Genomic DNA, 23273 nt, shown 5'->3' with positions numbered 1-23273 from the left:
TGAATCCTTCCAATCCGGTTTCTGCCCCGCCACAGTGTCAAAATGGCTCTCATCAAAGTCACAAATGACATCCTTTGTGAATGTGACAAAGGTAAACTATCCCTCCTCGTCCTTCTCGACCTGTCTGCAGCCTTTTTACACGGTTGACCACTCCATCCTGCTCCAACACCTCTCCAACATCGTCCAGCTGGGTGGGACTGCACTTGCCTGGTTCCATTCTTATCTATATAATCGTAGCCAGAGAATCACCTGCAACAGCTTCTCTTCCCACCCCCGCATCGTTCCCTCTGGTGTCCCCCAAGGATCTGTCCTTGGGCCCCTCCTATTTCTCATCTATATGCTGCCCCTTGGCGACATCATCTGAAAATATAGCATCTGTTTCCACATGTACACTGATGACACCCAGCTCTACCTCACCACTTCTCTCGACCCTTTCATGATCTCTAAATTGTCAGACTGCTTGTCCGACATCCAGTACTGGATGAGTAGGAACTTTCTCCAATTAAATATTGGGAAGACCGAAGCCATTGTTTTCGGTCCCGACCACAAACTCCATTCCCCAGCCACTGACTCTATTCCTCTTCCTAACATCTGTCTGAGGCTGAACCAGACTGTTTGCAATCTTGGTGTCATCTTTGACCCTGAATGAGCATCTGACCACATATCCACAGCATAACTAAGACCGCCTATTTTCACCTCCGTAACATCGCCCGTCTTCACCCCTGCCTCAGCTGATCTGCTGCTGAAACCCTCATCCTTGCCGTTTTTATCTCTAGACGTGACTATTCCAGCGCACTCCTGGCTGGCCTCCCACATTCTACCCTACATAAACTTGTCATCATCCAAAACTCAGGGCAGTGTCCTATTCACCCATCACCCCTGTGCTCGTTCACCTACATTGGCCCCTGGTTAAGCAGTGGCACAATTTCAAAATTCTCATCCTTGATTACAAATACCTCCATGGCCTCGCCCCTCCCTATCTCTGTAATCTCCCCCATCCCCACAATCCCACTCTCCCCCCTCTTAAATATGTGTGCTCCTTTAATTTGGCCCTCTTGAGCATCCCTTATTATAATCGCTCCAACATTGGTGGCCGTGCCTTCTGTTGCTTAGGGCGTAAGTTCTGGAATTCCCTCCCTAAACCTCTCCACTTCTCGTTTCCCCTTTAAGACGCTCCTTAAAGCCTACCTCTTTGACCAAATTTTGGTTTTCTGACCATATTTCTCCTTATGTAGCTCGGTGTCAAATTTTTGTCTTATAATATTCCTGTGAAGCGCCTTGGGACGTTTCACTCCGTTAAAGGCGCTATATAAATACAAGTTGTTGTTGTTGTTGTGAGCTGAAAGCACACGATTGGTTGGTCCAGGAAGATTGCTGTTTCCCTGGCCTGACAGCAATATAAATATTCTCAGTTTCTACATTCCATTTAAAATTGCCACACCGTTCTTTAAAGTACAAAGAGGGGGTAAAAAAAACATTTCTCATGGAAGGATCTAAAGGGAGCTCTTAACGGGGGGCTCATTTAGAAGAGCACGCTAATCTGATGACATTGCGCGACAGTTTTGGGAGTGATGCCGTCATCGTCTGGGTTACATCACATCCTCGGGACCGGATTGGATAGGATTACCAACAACTGTCAAACTGTGGCGATCCCTTAGCAACAGCGACAAAAAAAACAGTAAGAAGAAAATAATCGTAACTTCTCTGAAGTGACCTGATTTGATGCTGACTTTTCTGCCCAGGAAGGCCTCAAGTTCAACCACTTGTATGTGTTGAGTTACTTCATCTTGCTCGTTTGGTACTGGGGGAGGCGGGGGGCAGGGTGCTAAAATCTCGGTGCCTCTAGATTAAAGAAGAAGAAAGTCAGCCAGGACTCGCGATTCAGGGACCTGGGTATCATTACAGGTGCAGACAGGATCGCATTTGCCTATGGTACTCTCTAATGTTGAAAAGGTTGACAACACTCATTTGTTGGTGATCACACATGAAGAATGAAACACTTGAAAACTTGCATTTATATAGCGCCTTTCACAACCTCAGGACATCCAAAGTGCTTCACAACCAATGAAGTACTTTCTGAACTGTAGTTATGATGTTTTCGGTACGACCTCACAAACACACAGGCTTTTTAAGATGACTGAAAACTTCAGGAAGCCAGTCAGGTGACTCCCTCTTTATTGTTGCAAACAGTAATGGCTGCAATGCCACAGTAGTCCACTAGGTAGAGTTTTATATATATATATATATATATATATTACACTTCTCCCTCCTTAATGAAGAAGTAATTATAACAAACAATCATCATACATAACTTGCATGGTTGTACATAACAGTAGTCACTGTTGTAATGTAAGAAATGCAGCAGCCAATTTGCGCACAGCAAGCTCCCACAAACAGCAACAAGATAATGACCAGATAAACTAATTTAGTCATGTTGATTGAGCGATAAATATTGGCCAGGACACCGGGGATAATCCACTGTTCTTCTTCCAAATGGTGCCAAGGGATCTTTTACGTCCACCTGAGAGAGCAGACGAGGCCTCGGTTTAACGTCTCATCCGAACGACGGCACCTCCGACAGTGCTGCACTCCCTTAGCACTGCACTGCAGTAGGGTAATGGAGGATAAACAAAGCCAGTGGAGCTGTACTTCCAGCTGAATCAGTATCTTCCGGGGGAGGCGGGGATTATGCTAGAGAATCCGAGGGGAGAAACAGCCTGAGATTTCCGACAGGGAAAGGCTATTGAAGTGGAAGTATTAGTGGATTCAAAAGGCAATTAAGTGCTTTTCTGGAGAGGGAAGCCATTGAGGGATATGGGCAGAAGGTCAGTGAGTGAGGTTCAGACCTGTCATAAAGTGACAGTATTTTTATTGAACAATCTAGGTGAGGGGCCAAGGCCCACAACACAGACACAATGGCAGGAAATTAGGTAGCACAAAGCTTGGGTTTAATAGCCTCGTGATTGTGGGAGGAAGGGGAGACTGAGGGAAGGGAAGGAATTCCATCGTGGTTTATATCCAGGAAAGAATTAATTAAAGTAGGATATGGTGTCATGATTTGGGCTTAATGGCCTTTTCCATTTCTTAAGATTTCTTATTTTCTACAGGAAATCATCCTGAAACGGGCAGCTGACATTGCTGAAGCTCTGTACAGTGTGCCTCGGACCCCCAGTCAGCTGCCTGCCCTCTCCAACACTCCCAGCCACAGCAGCATGATGAGGATGAACTCCTACAGCAGCCAACTGGGAGTCAGCATCTCAGAGTCTGCACAGGGCAACAACCAAGGTAAGCGGCACGATAACGAGTACGGGTCAGGAACTCAGGCAGTGACAACCATTCTTACCTCTTCTGCTGCAGGAACATGAGAAATAGGAGCAGGAGTTGGCCACACGGCCCCTCGAGCCTGCTCCGCCGTTCAAAACTGAGCTGAGGAGGAATTTCTTCTCTCAGCCTCGGAGAGCTGTGGAAGCCGGGACATTGAATAAATTTAAGACAGAGATAGACAGTTTCTCAACCGTTAAGGAAATAAGGGGTTATGGAGAGCGGGCAGGGAAGGGGACCTGAGTCCATGATCGTATTGGGTGACGGAGCAGGCTCGAGAGGCCGTGTGACCAACTCCTGCTCCTATTTCTTATGTTCAATAACATCATGGCTGAATGAGGGCTAAGTATTGATTCTAAATGGCATAGGCTTCAGTGTTCCTCAAAGTAAGTGGTGTCGAAGGGTACTTAATGCTGATGGTCTTCAATGGAGTGGTCAAGAGCTTTCACTATAACCATCCGGAGTATTCTATTAATTGCTTCCCAAAGAAGCTGGATCCTTTCGCTCTTTTGCCTGAGTTGGGTAGAGTCCTGGGTGACGTAGCTCATACGGAGTGCCGTTTCCTCGCTGCCTGTCTCTTCAGATCTCACTCCAAGAATCCCAGAGAATTGCAGAGCCATGGGACTTCTTTGGCCAAGTCCATTCTTCACCTGGACAATTCCTCAGGCAAGAGAATGGGAACACTGCCGTTAGCTCACCAAACACCCAGGTGTCCAAGTTTTTGTCTTTATGGACTGTTTGGTTGCACATCATGAAGCCTCACGGGTCACTTAGAAAGCTTAAATCCAGTAATTTGCATATATCTCAAGTTGCCGATATTAATACATCTCGGTGTTCTAATTTAGGGTTTATCCACCAATGAGGTAACAGTGCTGAGAACAGCCCTTTCTAAAACACTGGCTCATGAAATGCAAATTAAACAAACCAGCAAATAAGAAATATAGCAAATCGAACCAGCCTGCTTGGGTTCGTTGGTTGGAAGCACGGTAATAGTTTATACTGAGAGGCTCTTTCCCCCTGGCTGGAGAGTCTAGAACCAGGGGTCACAGTCTCAGGATAAGGGGTCGGCCATTTAGGACTGAGATGAAGAGAAATTTCTTCACTCGGAGAGTGGTGAATCTTTGGAATTCTCTGCCCCAGAGGGCTGTGGAGGCTCAGTCATTGAGTATATTCAAGACAGAGATCGATAGATTTTCGGATACTAAGGGATATGGGGAATAGGGCGGGAAAGTGGAGTTGAGGTAGAAGATCAGCCATGATCTTACTGAATGGCGGAGCAGGCTCGAGGGGCCGTATGGCCTACTCCCGCTCCTGTTTTGTATGTTCTTATGTTAAAAGCAAACCAAAAGTTTTTGCTGATGTTTTAGCCCAGGAGCCTTTCAATGACTGTCTGCACTCCACCGGCCTGTCCTCACCGCACAGCACTGCCCCCCAAACATCAAGATCCACGGCGTGGCCCTGGACAACGTGGACCACTTCCCCTATCTCGGGAGCCTCCTATCAACAAGAGCAGGCATTGATGATGAGATCCAACACCGCCTCCCGTGTGCCAGTGCAGCCTTCGGCTGTCTAAGGAAAAGAGTGTTTGAAGATCAGTCCCTCAAAACTGTCACCAAGCTCATGGTCTACAGGGCCGTAGTAATACCCGCCCTCCTGTATGGCTCAGAGACATGGACCATGTACAGTAGACACCTCAAGTCGCTGGAGAAATACCACCAGCGATGTCTCCGCAAGATCCTGCAAATTCCCTGGGAGGTCAGATGCACAAACATTAGCGTCTTCATCCAGGCCAACATCCCCAGCATTGAAGCTCTGACCACACTTGATCAGCTCCGCTGGGTCGGCTACATAGTCCGCATGTCAGACACGAGATTCCCAAAGCAAGCGCTCTACTCGGAACTTGTCCACGGCAAACGAGCCAAAGGCAGGCAGAGGAAACGTTACAAGGACACCCTCAAAGCTTCCCTGATAAAGTGCGACATTCCCACTGACACCTGGGAGTACTTAGCCATAGACCGCCCTAAGTGGAGGAAGTGCATTCAGGAGGGCGCTGCGGCAAACCAGGCTCCCTGCCCACCCTTTCCCTCAATGATTATCTGTCCGACCTGTGACGGAGACTGTGGTTATCGTATTGGACTGTACAGCCACCTAAGAACTCATGCTAAGTGTGGAAGCAAGTCTTCCTCGATTCCGAGGGACTGCCTATGATGATGATGATGATGATGTACTCAACAATTCATTCTTTGCTGAGAATCAGTTTGAAGGTCACAAAGGGAAACTGTAAAAGCCATCAGCCGAGTCATTGCTGAAGACTTTATTGGCAAAGTGCCCCACCCACGATTCTGTGGTCCCAGGAAATCATCATGTGACAGCATTACATTGCAGATGTGTCGAGTGGGCGCGGGGTGTCATAAAGCCATTTGACAATGGCAGTGTTGTGTCGGGAATGAGTTTAACACGCACACACCAGCTGATAGACTCTTTCCCAGTAGCTTGTTAACTGTGCAAACACTTATGAAAAAAAATGTTGGCCCTCGCTGGCTCAACTGTAACTTAGCCCTCGTTATTATTACCCCCACAGACAAGCTGCCATAAGACTCCGCAGACCTGTCACCCGATCTGTTTGTTTACTCTAAGAACGGTTTGCGGTGCACTTCGTTGGTATCGAGCAGTGGCAGATCAGATAGAGACAAAGAGAGTTACTGCTGGTGCTAATGGCTTCACATCTGTTTTGTCTTGTTATTTGGCCAAGTCCCTGTGGTTGAACACGTGCTGATTGCATTCCAGATTTGACAGGCCCTTCAGGCAGATGTAAATGGAAAACCTCTGGCTGTTTCTGAGCATCCTAACCAGGAGTGACTGCAATGGACATAAACAGCACCCCCACCCCCTCACATTCTTTCCCCTCTCCTACGCTCCGCAATCTTCTTCATAAATCACTCGGTATTATTCCAGCCTTCTGCGCATCAAAGAAGCCTTATTTTAGAATTAAAATCTCACCGATTCGATGGGCAAGTTTGTGCTCAAATGTGACTTACTTCCAGTTGCTTGCTTTCAGTGACCGGCTCACGCTCTGACATTGCCGAGGACACCATTTTAGATTTAGGACTCCACAGCAACTTGGTGATAAAGCAGTTACAGGTTAAACCTTCCTTATCCGGAACCCTCGGGACCCGGCCTGTTCTGGATAAGGGATTTTTCCGGACGAGGGGTGGTCATGTTAAATTGGATGGTACAGGCTGGTTGGCTTGGGCTGGGAGTGTGGCAGAGAGATCGTGGGGATGGGGGGTGGATCGCAGGGTCAGGCCAGCGATTGCAGGAGTCGGCAGCGAGGAAGGACTTCAATTTGTTCATGTCGGAGATCTGCGCATGCGCCACCCAGTGGCCTGGAATGGTTCTAGACGAGGGGTGGTTCCGGATAAGGGAGTTCTGGATAAGGGAGGTTCCACCTGTACTAGAATCAGTGTATTTATATGGAAGGAAGTAGACTCAGGGTCAATTTGCCAGGCAGTTCTGGTCACCACGTTACAGGAAAGATGTGATTGCACTGGAAAGGGTGCAGAGGAGATTTACAAGAATGTTGCCTGGACTGGAGAATTTTGGCTATGAGGAAAGATTGGAAATGCTGGGTCTGTTTTTCTTTGGAACAGAGGAGGCTAAGGGGAGACCGGATTGAGATGTATAAAATTATGAGGGGCCTGGATAGAGTGGATAGGGAGGACCTGTTTCTCTTGGCAGAGGAGTCAACAACCAGGGGGCAGGGGGGGGGGCGGTTTAGAGGAGATACAAGGGGAATTTTCTTCACCCAGAGGGTGGTGGGGGTCTGGAACTCACTGCCTGAAAGGGTGGTAGAGGCAGGTACCCTCACCACATTTAAAAGCTACTTGGATATGTACTTGAAGTGCCGTAACCCACAGGGCTACGGACCAAGAGCTGGAAAGTGGGATTAGACTGGATAGCTCTTTGTCGGCCGACGCAGACACAATGGGCCGAAATGGCCTCCTTCCGTGTTGTAAATTTCTATGACATTTCTAATGCTGGACAGCAGACATGGACGATATTGATCTCGAATTCCAGAAGGTTGCTCTAGGTAGGATTTGGGGGATGGCAATGCTTTTACAGATCAGCCTCGAGGGTTATGACGTCAAACTGAGCTGTGGTTGGTGAATGGGACACTCTTGGCTTCCCAAGGGTTCGTAGGCAGGTCAAAAAGTACCAAGGAATTTCATTGACATCACTGGCTGTGAAGATGGTTCTTTAGGTTGGAGCAGTTCAGAGAAGGTTCACGAGGTTGATTCCTGAGATGAAGGGGTAGACTTATGAAGAAAGGTTGAGTAGGCTGGGCCTGTATTCATTGGAGTTTAGAAGAATGAAAGATGATCTTATTAAAATATAAGATACTGAGGGGGCTCGACAAGGTAGACACAGAGAGGATGTTTCCACTCGTGGGGGAATCTAGAACTAGGGGGCATAGTTTCAGAATAAGGAGTCGCCCATTTAGAAGGGAGATGAGGAGGAATTTCTTCTCAGAGGATCGTAAATCTGTGGAATTCTCTGCCCCAGAGAGCTGGGTCATTGAATATATTTAAAGTGGGGATAGACAGATTTTTGAGCGACAAGGGAGTAAAGGGTTATGGGGAGCGGGCAGGGAAGTGGAGCTGAGCCCATGATCAGATCAGTCATGATTTTATTAAATGGCGGAGCAGGCTCGAGTGGCCAAATGGCCTACTCCTGTTCCTATTTCTTATGTTCTTATGTTGTCATGGCACATACATTAAATGTGTTAGAGGCTTGTGCTTTAAAAAAGGATCAGGCTGGATATAGTTCTTCTGAGGAATGTGTGGAGGAGGTTGTGGTTTTCTGCAACATTGTTGACCATTGCAGGACTCAAGGGAGACCCACTGCCAGTGTTTTCCTTGATTTTCATTTGGATTTTGACCTGGTACCTCATGCTGCTCTCATGATGAAACTGGAAGCGTTGGTGGTCCATGGCCTAATATGGGATGTATACTTCAGTTCCAAGATCCATGTAAAGATGATTGGGCGACTGAGCGAGGATATCATGGGCGAGCTTGGGGAAGTTGCCCACAGTCACCCACCCTATCCGATGTCTTCATCAATGATTTACTAGGCAACGACAACCTGCATTTATATAGCGCCTTTAACGTAGTGAACCATCTTAAGGCACTTCACAGGAATGTTATGAGATAAGAAATTTGACACCGCATATGTCGTAATTAGCGCAGGTGACCAAAAGCTTGGTCAAAGAGGTAGGTTTTAAGGAGCATCTTGAAGGAGGAAAGTTAGAGAGGTGGAGAGGTTTAGGCAGGGAGTTCCAGAGCTTGGGGCCCAGGCAACAGAAGGCACAGCCACCAATGGTTGAGCGATTATAATCAGGGATGCTCAAGAGGGCAGAATTAGAGGAGCGCAGACATCTCAGGGGGTTGTGGGGCTGGAGGAGATTACAGAGATAGAGAGGGGGCAAGGCCATGGAGGGATTTGAAAACAAGGATGAGAATTTTGAAATCGAGACCATCATAAAGGATGGTCTCAGAACATCTGTCTCAAGCATTTCTATTCACGGATAATGTGTTGTTGGCACACTTGCCAGGGCATCTTGTGTCCTCGACTTTGAAAAATGGACAAACCAGTGTAATATCGTGGAGGGCGGACCTGGGTATATTAGGCTTTGCATGGTTCAATTGTGGACCTCATTGGTATTGGTTGGAAGATATGTGGGACAACTGTCCCATTTGTTGACTTGTATCAATAACTGGGCATTGTAGTGGATTTCAAATTTAGCACGAACAGAGTTCTCAATATCCCAATAAAATGTTTTGCCCGAGCTCCCAAGTGAGTAGCTGAGCCAGAGAGGTCAAGCTTCATCACTGGTTTGTATCCAGGAGGTACAGGGATGCTATCGTAAGCCTTTAACATTTCTGGACTAGAGAGAGGGGAAGATCAATCAAAACTCCCCCAGTGACGTCCGCTGGAAAATGTGTGAGTGTATGTTGTGTGAGGACAGACTCATACTTGGCAGTCGATGCCGTCAACATTTAAAGCCGACGAGGAAAAGAAAAGCTTTGTTAGGACTGAGCTTGACAGCGGTGGAAGCAAGCTTTACACTGTGCACGATAGACTGGGGGTTTGGGGAAACAGCAGAGGAGCAGGAGGTCTCGCACTATGTTTGTCTTGTCACTGTCAATCTCTGACCCTTTGTGGCACATGCATGGTCCAAGAGGGAGTCAGGGGCAGACACCAGGAGATGTAAGCAGAATAAAAAACGGATTTTCCTTTCTTCTAATTTTTAATAAGAGGACAGATCCCCTTCTGTCTCACTCGCTTAGCATTTAGTAATGGCACTCCTGAATTCAGTCGTTACTCTTTCAACTTTCCCCGAGTTTGTTTCAACACAACATGAATTCTATAATTAAGTCTAACATTTAATTCATACAGGATGTGGGCATCGCTGGCAAGGCTGCCATTTATTGCCCATCCTTAGTTGCCCTTGAGTGGCCTGCTGGGCCATTTCAGAGGGCAGTCAAGAGTTAACCACCTTGCTGTGGGTCTGGAATCGCATACAGACCAGACCAGGTAAGGACAGAAGATTTCCTTTTCTGAAGGATATTAGTGAACCAGATGGGTTTTTACAACAATCCAGTAGGTTCATGGTCACCATTACTGATACCAGCCTTTTTATTCCAGATTTATTTAATTAACTGAATTTAACTCTCATTAATCCAGCATCGCTAGATTGTTAGTCCAGTAATATTACCACTATGCTACCGTTCCCTTTACCTAAATAGCATTCCAAGTATTATCACCAAGTTCACACTCCACCATGGATTTAACATCTTGGTGCACTATTACAACCTACTCTACATGGTACAAACAAAAGATATCTGTGTGTCGTCTCAAAAAGCGTCGAAGGATTCAGGAGAGGTGCAAATGAACAAAGTGCAGCAGTAAGCAAATCGGTGGCTCTGAACATCAATGATTTGCTCGGTGATGTCTCGACCTTAAGCATTATCAAATGATCCCATTCCTCCTGTTGTGTCCCCATCTATCCTGAAGGCACCGCCTCATACTAGGATCCTTCCAGCAAGCACTGGCCCTCCTCCCACGGCTTGCCCATGTTAGGTTCTAAACGGTGAGTGCTGTAGGCCGTTCGACCTTGGAAAGCATCACAGCCGATCCCGATTGTGTTTGACCAGACTTCCACCCACACTGACATTCCAGCGGGGTTCACAGGGCAGTGATCAGGAGCATGAAGGATTATGAGGGGGCTTGACAAGGTGGATGCAGAGAGGATGTTTCCACTGATAGGGGAGACTAGAACTAGAGGGCATGATTTTAGAATAAGGGGCCACCCATTTAAAACTGAGATGAGGAGGCATTTCTTCTCTCAGAGGGTTGTAGATCTGTGGAATTCGCTGCCTCAGAGAGCTGTGGAAGCTGGGACATTGAATAAATTTAAGACAGAAATAGACAGTTTCTTAACCGATAAGGGATTAAGGGGTTATGGGGAACAGGCAGGGAAGTGGACCTGAGTCCATGATCAGATCAGCCATGATCGTATTAAATGGCAGAGCAGGCTCGAGGGACCGAATGGCCTACTCCTGCTCCTATTTCTTATGTTCTTATAAATGACTCCTCCCGAGCCCAGAGGCACACAGAAGCCAGGTCCCATAGTCCTATCCAACCAAGAGAGATGGGTGAATTCAGCGCGGACAATTTGCGACCATCCTTGGATGCATGGTTCACTTACACCCGGTGAAGTACATTAACCAATTGAGTTACCGAGGGAACAACGCTCCTCAGCGCCACACTTCATCATGTGCCAAGCAGACAATTGAAAAAACTGATCAAGGTGTTATCACCACTGACAGGTGAAATGATTCAGCACAGTGGAAGCAGCACAGTCATGCAGACGGGAATAGATATTTGTTTGAAGGCCAAAAAAAGATATTGACGTACGTCTATGCTAATCTCGCTTTGGTTGCATTAGTTGCATTCACTCAGAGAACTGTGAACCTGTGGAATTCTCTACCACAGAAAGTTGTTGATGCTAGTTCGTTAGATATATTCAAAAGGGAGTTAGATGTGGACCTTACGACTAAGAGATCAGGGGGTATGGAGAGGAAGCAGGAATGGGGTACTGAAGTTGCATGATCAGCCATAATCATATTGGATGGTGGTGCAGGCTCAAAGGGACGAATGGCCTGCTCCTGCACCTATTTTCTATGTTTCTATGTACACTAATCCCGCTTTTCCTCTGTTTCTGTGGGCAGGTTATATCCACAACAGCAGCAGCATCTCTCCACGTGGGTACGCACCCACCCACTCGCCACAACAGTCAAACTACAGCACAGTCGGAGGCAACATCAATGGCTACAGCAACGTGCCAATGTCCAACCTCGGCGTGCCCAGTTCCCCTGGATTTCTAAACAGCTCTCCTGCCAGCTCACCCTATGGCAGTAAGTGTCATTTTTGCTCAATGTAAGCATAGTGATGCACTGGATCTGGAACCCGTGACTGCCTACACTCTCATTAGCTTACCAGTTGTCTTGATTGTCAGACACCAGCATGATGGGTTGGAGAGGGCTTTTGGAAGCTGGAGTCAACCATTTTGTTCTTACCTGTGTGATTATATTGGACCTTTAGTGTCTTGTCTCGTCTTGTCAATAGGGTTGCTATGCGTCCAGTTTTTGGAATGGACGGGCCAGTTTCTGAAAGGTTTGAGTTGGGATTCAAAGCTTGGCCTTGTGGTGGGCATGCTACAAGGGTGGGCTCAGTGGTCCTAAGCTAGGGAGTGGCTATGCACCCACCCCAACATCTCCATTCCCAATCGTTATCCAGGAACTCCTGCTGGAGATGATGAGAGGGAAGGGACCGGATGAGACTCATTTATGATGAGTCTGAAAAACCTGTTAGACGCTCACTGTTGTGAAGACGCATGCAAAACATCCAATTGGCCACGGTGTTGGAGGGCTGCTGGCATTCATAGCATGGTACCCCAGCATGAACCAGTGCCTCAGGAGAGGAGGGAAGAACATTGCTCCCCCAAACAACAACAACTTGTATTTATATAGCACCTTTAAGGTAGTGCAACGTCCCCCAAGGCGCTTCACAGGAGTATTATGAGACAAAAACTTTGACACTGAGCCACACAAGGAGAAATTAGGGCAGGTGACCAAAAGCTTGGTCAAAGAGGTAGGTTTTAAGAAGGAGGAAAGAGAGGTGGAGAGGTTTAGGCAGGGAATTCCAGAGTTTCGGGCCAAGGCAACAGAAGGCTGTGCGATTATAATCAGGGATGTTCAAGAGGGCAGAATTAGAGGAGCGCAGACATCTCGGGGAGGTTGTGGTGCTGGAGGAGATCACAGAGATCGGGAGGCATAACTACAGAGAGGACTCTAAAATTCACATCCCACTTTAGGGATCCAATATTGGACTCAAAGGGTACCTTGACTTTGTATGGTAGTGTAAGACAGATGACAGTAAGTCAGCAGCCCGTTTTACATCTCTGCCGAATCTTATTTCTATCGATTTCAATGTAAAGCGAGCTGCCAATTTGCTCTCACCTCTTTTACACTATCGCTCAACGTCTGGATTTACCCCCAAGGAGACAAGTGGAGAAAATGATTAGCCATTCCATGAAAACCCTGGCATGATTTTACATGTGACATATGTTTGTGTTTACTTGGCAAAGCTTCAGCGCTACTGTTAATTGAGAAACTTAGATGAAGGGCCACGCTCCACTGTAAGACACCACCGGTGGTTGGGGAAAATACAAGACATGAGATAAGTCAAGAAATAGTGCTATCAAGTTTGGGTTTTAGAAACCGGCAGATTTTTGGACTCTGAGGGAATCAAGGGATATGGAGAATGGGCAGGAAAGTGGAGTTGAGGTCGAAGATCAGCCACGATCTTATTGAATGGCAGAGCAGGCTCATATGGCCTACTCCTGCTCCTAATTCTTATGTTCTTATTAAAGGCGGAAGGAAAAACTGAGGAGGTAAGGTATTCCACAGTTTTCTGATCCAGGGAAAGAATGAGTTATAGGAGATAAAGTGCTAAATCTTTATTTCAAACAGTGAGAATTTAGAGTAGAGGAAGAGTGCGCAGGGTGCCACCAGTCTTTGTCATTACTTGACAAACAATTTGTCCAATTTGGACACTGTTGGTTCATGCTATCATGTCTCTTTGGACTATCAACTCTCCACCAGATACTTGGGTCACCATTGATTGAGGGAATGATGCTATTGCACATGATGCAATATTCAGAGAACTCCCCCTTCCTCAATTTTCTTCCCTTCTTTCCTGAAGACCCGGGATGGGATACAGGATCTGCCCTCTGGTACCCTCACCCAGGTGGCCAGTCTTCACGTGTAAGCCTAGACTGTGAGCCTCGGAAAGGTATTCGACATGATGGGCATCACAGCCTGCTCAAACCTGCCCTCATCAATCCTCCAAAATTAGATCAAGATGTTTACTACATTTGTACTTTCTACTTGTTCACAATATAAAATGGTCTTCCAATTGTAGTTGCAGTTTAGTCGACTCCCGTGGTTCTCCGATGTGTTTCTGACAGTTTCATGCATTCAGATTTGCAGTAGATGTCAGTGCAATCTGTTGCTCCATGTGTTCATGGGTGCGGTGCTTCTAAAGGTTTCTGGTCTGACACTCTTTGTTTTAATTATACAATAATGTAGTATAATGTTCCTGTATATATGTATATTACATAGTAACACACTGTATGTTACTGAGTGTATAACACACCTGTACGTATTATATAAAAGCACATTGTGTGTTACTGGGTATGATGCTCCTGCCTATATTATATAACACACTGTGTGTTATTGGGTATAGCTCTCCTGTATATATATCGCAGAACAGACTGTGTTACACTGGGGTATAACACGCCTGTACGTATTATATAACAACACACTGTGTGTTACTGCGTATAATGCTCCTGTATATGTATAACATATTAAAAATCCTACATCTGCATGAATTCCCTGTCTACAAAACTTTACTCCTGTTGTATGAATAATTTACCATGATAAATTCCAATGTCCACATTCATAATGGAAATTGTTTATGTAAACGCGTCACATTGTAATTACACTGTTCTGCCAGTGGTGGCACTGCAGCCCCCCATGGCTGTGCAAAAACCAACTCTACTTCTGTTATCTCCAAATTGCCATGTAGCTTTTTAACGATAGATAATTAGATAAAATCAAAAATATGATATAAAGCTAAGGATAGAATGTATGACTTTAAAATGTGGGCTGAATTACGTTTGAACATAAGAACATAAGAAATAGGAGCAGGAGTAGGCTATACTTCCCCTCGAGCCTGCTCTGCCATTCACTAAGGTCATGGTTCATCTTCGATCTCAACTCTACTTTCCCACCTGATCCCCACATCCTTTGGTTCCAAAAATCTATTGATCTTAGTTTTGTATACTCAACAACTGAGGTAGAGAATTCCAAAGATTGATAAACCTCCGAGTGAAGACATTTCTCCTTATCTCAGTCCTAAATGGCCAACCCCTTATCCTGAGACTGTGCCCCCAAGTTTTAGACTCTCCAGCCACAGGAAACAACCTCTCAACACCCACTCTGTCAAGTCAATCTTATATGTTTCAAAGAGACCATCTCTCATTCTTCTAAACTCCAGAGAGTTTAACAACTATAACTTTTATCTATATAGCGCCTTTAACATAGTAAAACGTCCCAAGGTGCTTCACAGCAGTGCTATAAGACAAAACAAATCAATTTGACCCGAGCCACGTAAGAAGAAATTATGGCAGATGACCAAAAGCTTGGTCAGAGAGGTAGATTTTTAAGGAGCGTCTTGAAGGAGGAAAGAGAGGTAGAGAGATAGAGAAGTTTAGGGAGGAAGTTCCAGAGCTTGGGGCCTAGGCAACAGAAGGCAAGGCCACCAATGGTTGAGCAGGGATGCTCAAGAGGGCATAATTTGCGGAGCGCATACATCTTGTGGGGTTGTGAGGCTGAAAGAGATTACAGAGATAGGGATAGTATAGTTAGGCCCATTCTACTCAATCTCTCCTCCTGGGAGAACCCTCTCACCCCAGGAATCAATTTGGTGAACCTTAGTTGCAACCCCACTAAGGCTCGTTTATCCTTCCTTAGGTATAGAGACCAAAGCCGTACACAGTACTCCAGGTGTGGTCTCACTAAAGCCCTGTACAATTGCAGCAAGACTTCCTTCCTCTTGTTTTCCAATCCCCATACCCAATTATGTTGTTATTTTCCCATCCTCTAGCCCTGCTCCACCTGGTTCTGAAGCAAATCCTGTAGGAGAGAGGCTGCTATTATATTTCCGCCTCTGTAATTAGTATCAGTGTAGAGCCCGATATCTTCAAGCTCTGAAAGTGGGATACATCTAAACAGGCAACAGTGTGACTCTTTTTTTGAATTATTCAGCCTTTAAGTTAAAATTTTAAAACGGAAAGAAGAGAGGAGAGGGAATAATAGACGGAAAAAAGGGTGTTGAGCTGAGGTTAATTGTTCACGTTATTTTAGTTTGATGTAAAAGTGTGCTTTATGGCATCTATTTTAGTAGCTTAAGGCGAATATTCCAGTAACAGGGTTTTTCCTGATAACATGAGAAATAAGGATTAGGAGCAGGAGTCGGCCATTTGGCCCCTCGAGCCTGCTCCGCCATTTAATAAGATCATGGCTGATGCTTGAGTATATTCATTACAGAAGCATTGGGGTTTTATGTCAATGTCGTAGAGTGTGCGCGAGAAACCAACGAAAGTGGTCAGCGCGCGGGGGGGAGGGGGGTATTGAGATTATCCTCAGCCTACCAGCAGCCTAAGAACAAAGTCATTTCATATCATTCCCCTTTACTTCCTGGTCTGCAACCTTGAGTTCTAAGCTGAGAAATGCATTCATCAACTGCATCATTGGGGAGCGCTATCGAGAATTTAAAATAGAAATGTTGGTTGAATTTCAAAAATTGACTCGGGACCAAAATCAATATTGCAGAGTTTTTGGCTTCGTCACTCCTCGAAAGTGACCTTCCGATGGAGTTTATAAATGATCTCTGCACGTCACGCATCAATGGTCAAGTTGCTTCTTAAACTTAAATTTCAGTCGTGGGCCATGCGTCTGAGGGGTTGCCTCACACCAGAAACGTACACGTGGCTGACAGTAGCGAGCTGCATCTCTCACGCGATCCACAGGAGATGCTCAAACTAGCATGAACGTATTTTTTTCTCCTCCTTCTTATCCCTCTTCCCTGCATTTCCCTCTCTGCTCTCGTTCTCTATTACTCTTTCTCTCTTCGTAGCGGCACTTGGCGGTAAGATTTTCATGTGTTGGATAGTCAGCCAAAGGAGAGCTATGCAACCAGGGCTAGCCCAAGCCGGCACAGGGGTTTGTGAAATCCCCATCATTTTGCAGGAAGCTTTAATTATTGTAGCGAATGCTAGTTGGCGTGACCTCCCCACAGTGTTTTCTCTCGGTCTCCAGCAAGCGAAATTCCAGGGGTTACAACAACACCTTGCATTTATATAGTGCCTTTAACATAGCACAATCACAGCGCTTTGCTGGAAATACCAGGGGTTACAACAACAACTTGCATTTATATAGCGCCTTTAACATATCACGATCTCCCACGATCAAAAACATTGACACAGAGCCAAAGAAGTAGACATTAAGACAGGTGACCAAAAACTTGGTCAAAGAAGTAGACTTTGGTAAGGAGCATCTTAAAGGAGGAAAGAGAAGCGGAGAGGTTTAGGCAGGGAGTTCCAGAGCTTAGGGCCTGGGCAACAGAAGGCGCGGCCACCAATAGTTGAGCGAGTAAAATCGGGGATGCTCAAGAGGCCAGAATTGGAGGAAGGCAGAGATCTAGGAGGGTTGTAGGGCAGGAGGAGATTACAGAGATAGGGAGGGGCAAGGCCATGGAGGGACTTGAACACAAGGATGAGAATTTTAAAATCGAGGCGTTGATGGACTGGTAACCAATATAGGTTAGCAAGCACTGGGGTAATAGTTGAACGGGACTTTTGGGTGAGTTCAAGCTTATGGAGGGTGGAAGCTGGAGAGGAGAGAATTGGAATAGTAACGTTTGGAGGTAGCAAAAGCATGGGTAAGGGTTTCAGCAGCAGGCGGGCTGAGGCAGGGGTGGAGATGGATGGAGAGATTATGGAGGTGCAAGGAGGCAGCCTTTGTGATGCAAAGGATATGGGGACCAATATAAACAAGATCATGACCCGAAGGCAGGGTAGGAGGAGGGGTATGGGATGTTTCTAGCTCTTGAACCATTGGCAAATTAGAGGAATTGGTTTTTTTGACAGTTAGCTAAACCCCTTCTCTTTGTGATTCAAGAATAAGTAACATGTGTGGTCGTTTTGTTCCTTGTGATCTGCATAAGCTACCTCCGTGGGTAAATAGACTAGCTAGCCCGGCAATAAGCTATACAGTCCAGCAAGGCCCTAGGTTCCTGACCCTGGTCTGTGTTGGGTTAGCTGGTTTGAATCAGGGCTGTGGTTATGATGCTACAAATAACATGGGCAACTCAAAATAAAACATATCATCAATGGTGGTTGAAAACGTGTATTCCCTGGAATTTGGAAGGTTAAGCGGAGATTTGATTTAAGTTTTCAAGCTATCAAGGGGAACTGATGGGGTAGATAGAAGTAAACTATTTCTGCTGGTTGGGAAGTCTCGGACTCGGGGACATAGACTAAAAATTAGAGCAAGACCTTTCAGGAGACACTTCTATACACAAAAGGTGGTAGAAGTTTGGAATTCTCTTCCACATACGGCAATTGATGCTAGATCAATTGTTCATTTTAAATCTGAGATTTTTGTTAACTAAAGGTATTAAGGGATATGGGACAAAGGCGGATATATGGAGATAGGTCACAGATCAGCCATTGACTGGTGGAACAGGCTCGAGGAGCTAAATGGCCTACTCCTGTTCCTAGATACTTATGTTCTACCTAACCATAAGTGCAAAGAACAGCAGCTCGAATGTCGTTATTTCAGTCCAGTTCCTAATGTAGAAATCCACAAAAAGTGGCAAAATCACCCTAGTTGCTGTCCAACAGATCCTGTTGGGGAATGTATCGAGTGAGAACAGTTTCAGGTTCTGCTGTGATACCCTCCATGGTCGGATAGTTTGACAACACTCACCACCGAGGCTCACACCTAAAGAAGGCCCACTTGCTCGAGGTACTGGCACCCGGGCAACTCAACCCAACAAGAGTCAACGTATGCGGAAAAGGAGGGGGTAGAAAAGGCAAAAAGACTGGAAATCTGATCTAAAACAGGAAATGTCGGCAATGCCCACAGCAGGTAGTGAGAGAAACAGAGTTAACCGTTCCAGGTCGATGACCTTCCACCTGAGAAAAAGGGAAGAAATGGTTTTAAAATTCCACACGTGCAATGACGTGGTCACTTGGTATATTTTCGAATGGATAAATTGTTTGCCAAATACTGTCTGTGGAGGTGGTGCTCCTTTAAATTATAAGCTCGCCTCACTTCACACGTCTGATACGCCACTTCCACAGGAGATGGGTCCTTTATGTCTAAGACCGAGCTGTTCTTTTCTTCCCCCTTTTTTTTATATTTCTTGCAGTTATGCCTTCCAGTCCGACTGTGGCCTCTGCAGTCCCTCTGTCCTCCAGCACATCTGCCATCCTTCCCTTCTCATCTTCTGTCTTCCCCGCAGTGAAACAGAAGAGCGCCTTTGCACCGGTGATCCGACCCCAAGACTCCCCCTCCCCGGCCTGCTCCAATGGGAATGGAAATGGATTCCGAGGTGAGGAGACGGCTTTTTGCCTGAATTCAATTTGTACATTAACAAGTGCACCACGACTGCGTGTGTACCATGTGGAGGGCAGGGGGAGCGGGGGTGGGGGGGGGGGGGAGGGCGGGGGGGTGGGGGGAAACCCCAAATCGGTCTTCGCAGACAACGCAAAAAGCGGGCGGTGGTGAATCGCCAGCCGGTTTTGCAGCCCGCTCGGTTTTCTTTTCCATTCCATTCCATTTCTGCACAGAGAAATCGGGCATGAAACGGGCTGCCGAGTCGTCAAAGACCAATGTAACCGCCTCCCCATCCCCCACCTCCCACTCACCCAATCACATGAAGGGTAATATCGCCTGAGAGTGGAGATAGCAAGCTGACCATCCAAGATGAGGCTGGGTGTCAGGAAGTGCTCAGGAAAGATTAAAGGGGAATGAAGACCATTCAAATGGCTCTCCCCTTTCAGATTGAAAAATATATCATCATAATTGTAATGTATTTGTTTCATGGGTTCTTGGCTTAAGAATTCATAGCGACACATCGCTATTAAGAACTAGTTGGGTTCTTAGAAAAGGTTTAACAATCACACCACACATTACCAGTTCATCCACCAGGCTCACAACCACCTGCCTCATCGTGGACCCCCCGAACCCAACTGGTTGGGGTTTTATTGAGTCTTGTGAACATCATGTGACTGGCTAAGCCACTCCCAACTCAACAGCTCTACCAACCGGTGAGCATGCTGACACGTGCACACACGACAATAATTATACATGCGATCTTTTTATGGAGATCACCCCAGGCTTCTCGGCTGTTCCAAGATGTCACTGAAGGCGAAACATCCAGTACTGTTTCACGGAATGCAATGTAGGGAGGGGGGTGGCGGGAGGGGTGGGACCGGGTTACCATTTAAACTGACCTAAGAGCGGATTTGGAGCTGCCCTACCTCAGGAAATCTCTCCGCTGGCTAAGGGCACAGAGTACAGTCAGGATGCAGCGCTGGTCAGCTATGGCTGTGTCCCAATTTGTTCACATAGTCAAACCCCCCACAGGACACCACATGGTGCACTGACCGCACTCTCCCCAACACACACTGCCTTTTGTCTATTACTACATCTTTTTGGGGGGATTATTGAGGACCCTAGCTGGAAGGCCGAGCCCCACAGTGCAACACACCGCCAAGATTAAACAGAGTTGGGAAGAAGATGTGGTAAATCAAGAAGCAGGGATAGTTGACCCGGTTTGTTTTCTAAGCGTCTCCAGATGAACAAAAGATGGGAAGGCTGAGGGAGATGAGGAGCTCCACTTGTTTTTGAGAAGGAAAAAAAGAGTCAAAGAGTCGGAGGTGAATCTTAATATCAGCATAGTGAGGATGTAGGGAGAAGAGTATGAGCTTAGCAGGAATGAGAGAGGAATGTGAAGACCACCACAGAATCAATGATAGAGAATCAAGAAAGTCTATGACTGAGTGGTTGAAAGCTGAAGGCTTGTGAGTTAGAAGGTCATGGGTTCAAACGCCACTCTGGGACTCGAGCACATAATCTAGGCTGACACACCCAATGTAGGACTGAGTGAGGTTCGTATTCTCAGTACAAGAGCAATGAGGTTTTGCACAAGACAATGGTTACAGCTCAGATGGAGTGGAGTTTTGGGAACCCGCTGTAGATTCTCCAGATGATACCAGGGATGAGAAGCTATTGTTATGAGGAGGTACTTGGGACTATTTCCATTGGAGCAGTGAAGAGATGATTTAATAGGGCAGACTATTTCCTTTGGTTGGCGAGTCAGTGATGAAGGTCATCAATTTAAAATTGTCTCAGAGTGAGGAGAGGCTGGGAAGAATTTCTTTGTACAGACAATTGTTGGAATATGAAATGCTTTACCACAGGGAGTGGTTGAGGCAAAGACTAGTGCATATTTTAAGGGAAAAGTCGATAAATATTTGAAGCAGAGGAAGATACAGTGCGATGGGAGAGATCAGAAAGAAAGACTTGGATTTATATAGCGCCTTTCACGTCTCAAAGCGTAATGTGGGAAACACGGCAGCTAACTTGCGCACAGCAAGCTCCCACAAACAGCAATGTGATAATGACCCAGATAATCTTTTTGTTATGTTGATTTTAGGATAAATATTGACCAAGACACCAGGGAGAATTCCCCTGCTCTTCTTTGAAATAGTGCCATGGGATCTTTTATGTCTACTTGAGAGAGCAGACAGGGCCTCGATTTAACATCTCATCTGAAAGACAGCACCTCCTACAGTGCGGTGCTCCCTCAGCACCGCACTGGGAGTGTCAGCCTAGATTTATGTGCTCAAGTCTCTGGAGTGGGACTTGAACCCACGACCTTCTGACGCAGAGGCAAGTGTGCTGCCCATTGAGCCGCAGCTGACACAGCAGGGCAGTGGGACTAGATTTGAATTACTCTAGAAAAAACTGGCACAGAGACAATGTCCTCCTTCTGTCCTCAAAACCTCCATGGTTCTAAAGTAGGTGCCGATGAGATATCAAACCAATGCTTCAGTGGTTTGGAGCGGCTGTAATAAACTAAGAAGTGCAAAGGAATTCTCTTGGTGACCATTTATCCCTCAACCAACACCACTGAAGCAAATCACCTGGTCATTTATCGCATTGCTGTTTGTGGGATCTTGCTTTGTGCAAATGCTGTGTTTGCCTGCGTAACAACAGGCGCCTACACCTCACAGTGACTCAGTGCAGCTGCTTTGAGATGTTTGGGTGGCATTACAGTATGCTTTATAAGTGGAACTCTTTCTTTGTTAATTCGGCCCACACATTCTCAGCCCAATCCCACAATCCTTGCGGCATACCCTTTCATCCCTCCATCGGTGGGAAATTGCAGCCAAATGGTTATGGTGCTGGACTAGTTACCCAGAGACCATGAGTTCAAATCTCACCGTGGCACGGCATGAAATTAAATTGAATACTTCAATGTTTCATAGAAACATAGAAATATAGAAAATAGGTGCAGGAGTAGGCCATTCGGCCCTTCGAGCCTGCACCGCCATTCAATGAGTTCATGGCTGAACATGCAACTTCAGTACCCCATTCCTGCTTTCTCGCCATACCCCTTGATTCCCCTAGTAGTAAGGACTACATCTAACTCCTTTTTTAATATATTTAGTGAATTGGCCTCAACAACTTTCTGTGGTAGAGAATTCCACAGGTTCACCACTCTCTGGGTGAAGAAGATTCTCCTCATCTTGGTCCTAAATGGCTTACCCCTTATCCTTAGACGGTGACCCCTGGTTCTGGACTTCCCCAACATTGGGAACATTCTTCCTGCATCTAACCTGTCTAAACCTGTCAGAATTTTAAACGTTTCTATGAGATCCCCTCTCATTCTTCTGAACTCCAGTGAATACAAGCCCAGTTGATCCATTCTTTCTTGATATGTCAGTCCCGCCATCCCAGGAATCAGTCTGGTGAACCTTCGCTGCACTCCCTCAATAGCAAGAACGTCCCTCCTTATGTTCGGAGACCAAACTGTACACAATACTCCAGGTGTGGCCTCACCAAGGCCCTGTACAACTGTAGTAACACCTCCCTGCCCCTGTACTCAAATCCCCTTGCTATGAAGGCCAACATGCCATTTTCTTTCTTAACCGCCTGCTGTACCTGCATATCAACCTTCAATGACTGATTTGTTTCATTTGTTAATCTGTCGGTTTTAGTGCCCCCTTTAATCAAGGGGCATTTGATTTACGTTTCAACTAAAATGGTTGTAGAGCTGTTGAAAGTTATAATGAAAATAGTTGTAACCTCATTGCTCTCCACTATGTGGTGTCTATTACTGAGGGATTCAGAGCAGGGAATTCCCAGTTCTATCTTTGGAACTGATTGTATCATACTTGTCTTGTGCCATCATTTGCACACAATGTCCACATGGCACGGAACGCAACTGTCCAGAATATTCAACGCCAATAATGTTTCAATTTACTAAAGACATTTCTAAATTCCATTTCAAAAAAATCTTCTTTCCAAAAATCCTTCTGCCTCATTAAGCAAATTCTGGATGGGAAATAATTCTATAGCAATCTCCTTTCAACAGAAAATGATCTCCATAAAGCAGTGCCAGATATTTAAGTAGGGCAGGAAGAACAAGCAACATGCTTGAAATAGGCCATTCAGCCCATTGTGCCTGTG

At 46.0% G+C, this 23273-nt stretch overlaps 1 protein-coding gene across 2 annotated transcripts in view; it reads left to right on the top strand.

The window, feature by feature from the left end:
- Positions 1-23273, top strand: part of LOC139235009 (transcription factor COE2) — a 329707-nt gene that overhangs the window by 295776 nt on the left and 10658 nt on the right. The window contains exons 13-15 of one of the 2 annotated variants that reach the window (XM_070866082.1): positions 3108-3285; positions 11613-11798; positions 19036-19125. In XM_070866082.1, the coding sequence (XP_070722183.1) occupies positions 3108-3285; positions 11613-11798; positions 19036-19125 (454 nt within the window). Of the gene's footprint in view, positions 1-3107; positions 3286-11612; positions 11799-18942; positions 19126-23273 lie in introns of both variants that reach the window. The other variant, XM_070866081.1, reaches the window with a different exon arrangement.

Source organism: Pristiophorus japonicus, chromosome 22, assembly GCF_044704955.1.
Source record: "Pristiophorus japonicus isolate sPriJap1 chromosome 22, sPriJap1.hap1, whole genome shotgun sequence".
NCBI classification, from domain to species: domain Eukaryota; kingdom Metazoa; phylum Chordata; class Chondrichthyes; family Pristiophoridae; genus Pristiophorus; species Pristiophorus japonicus.
The sequence above is the reverse complement of the archived record's forward strand: the minus strand, read 5'-3'. Positions and strand labels throughout refer to the sequence as shown.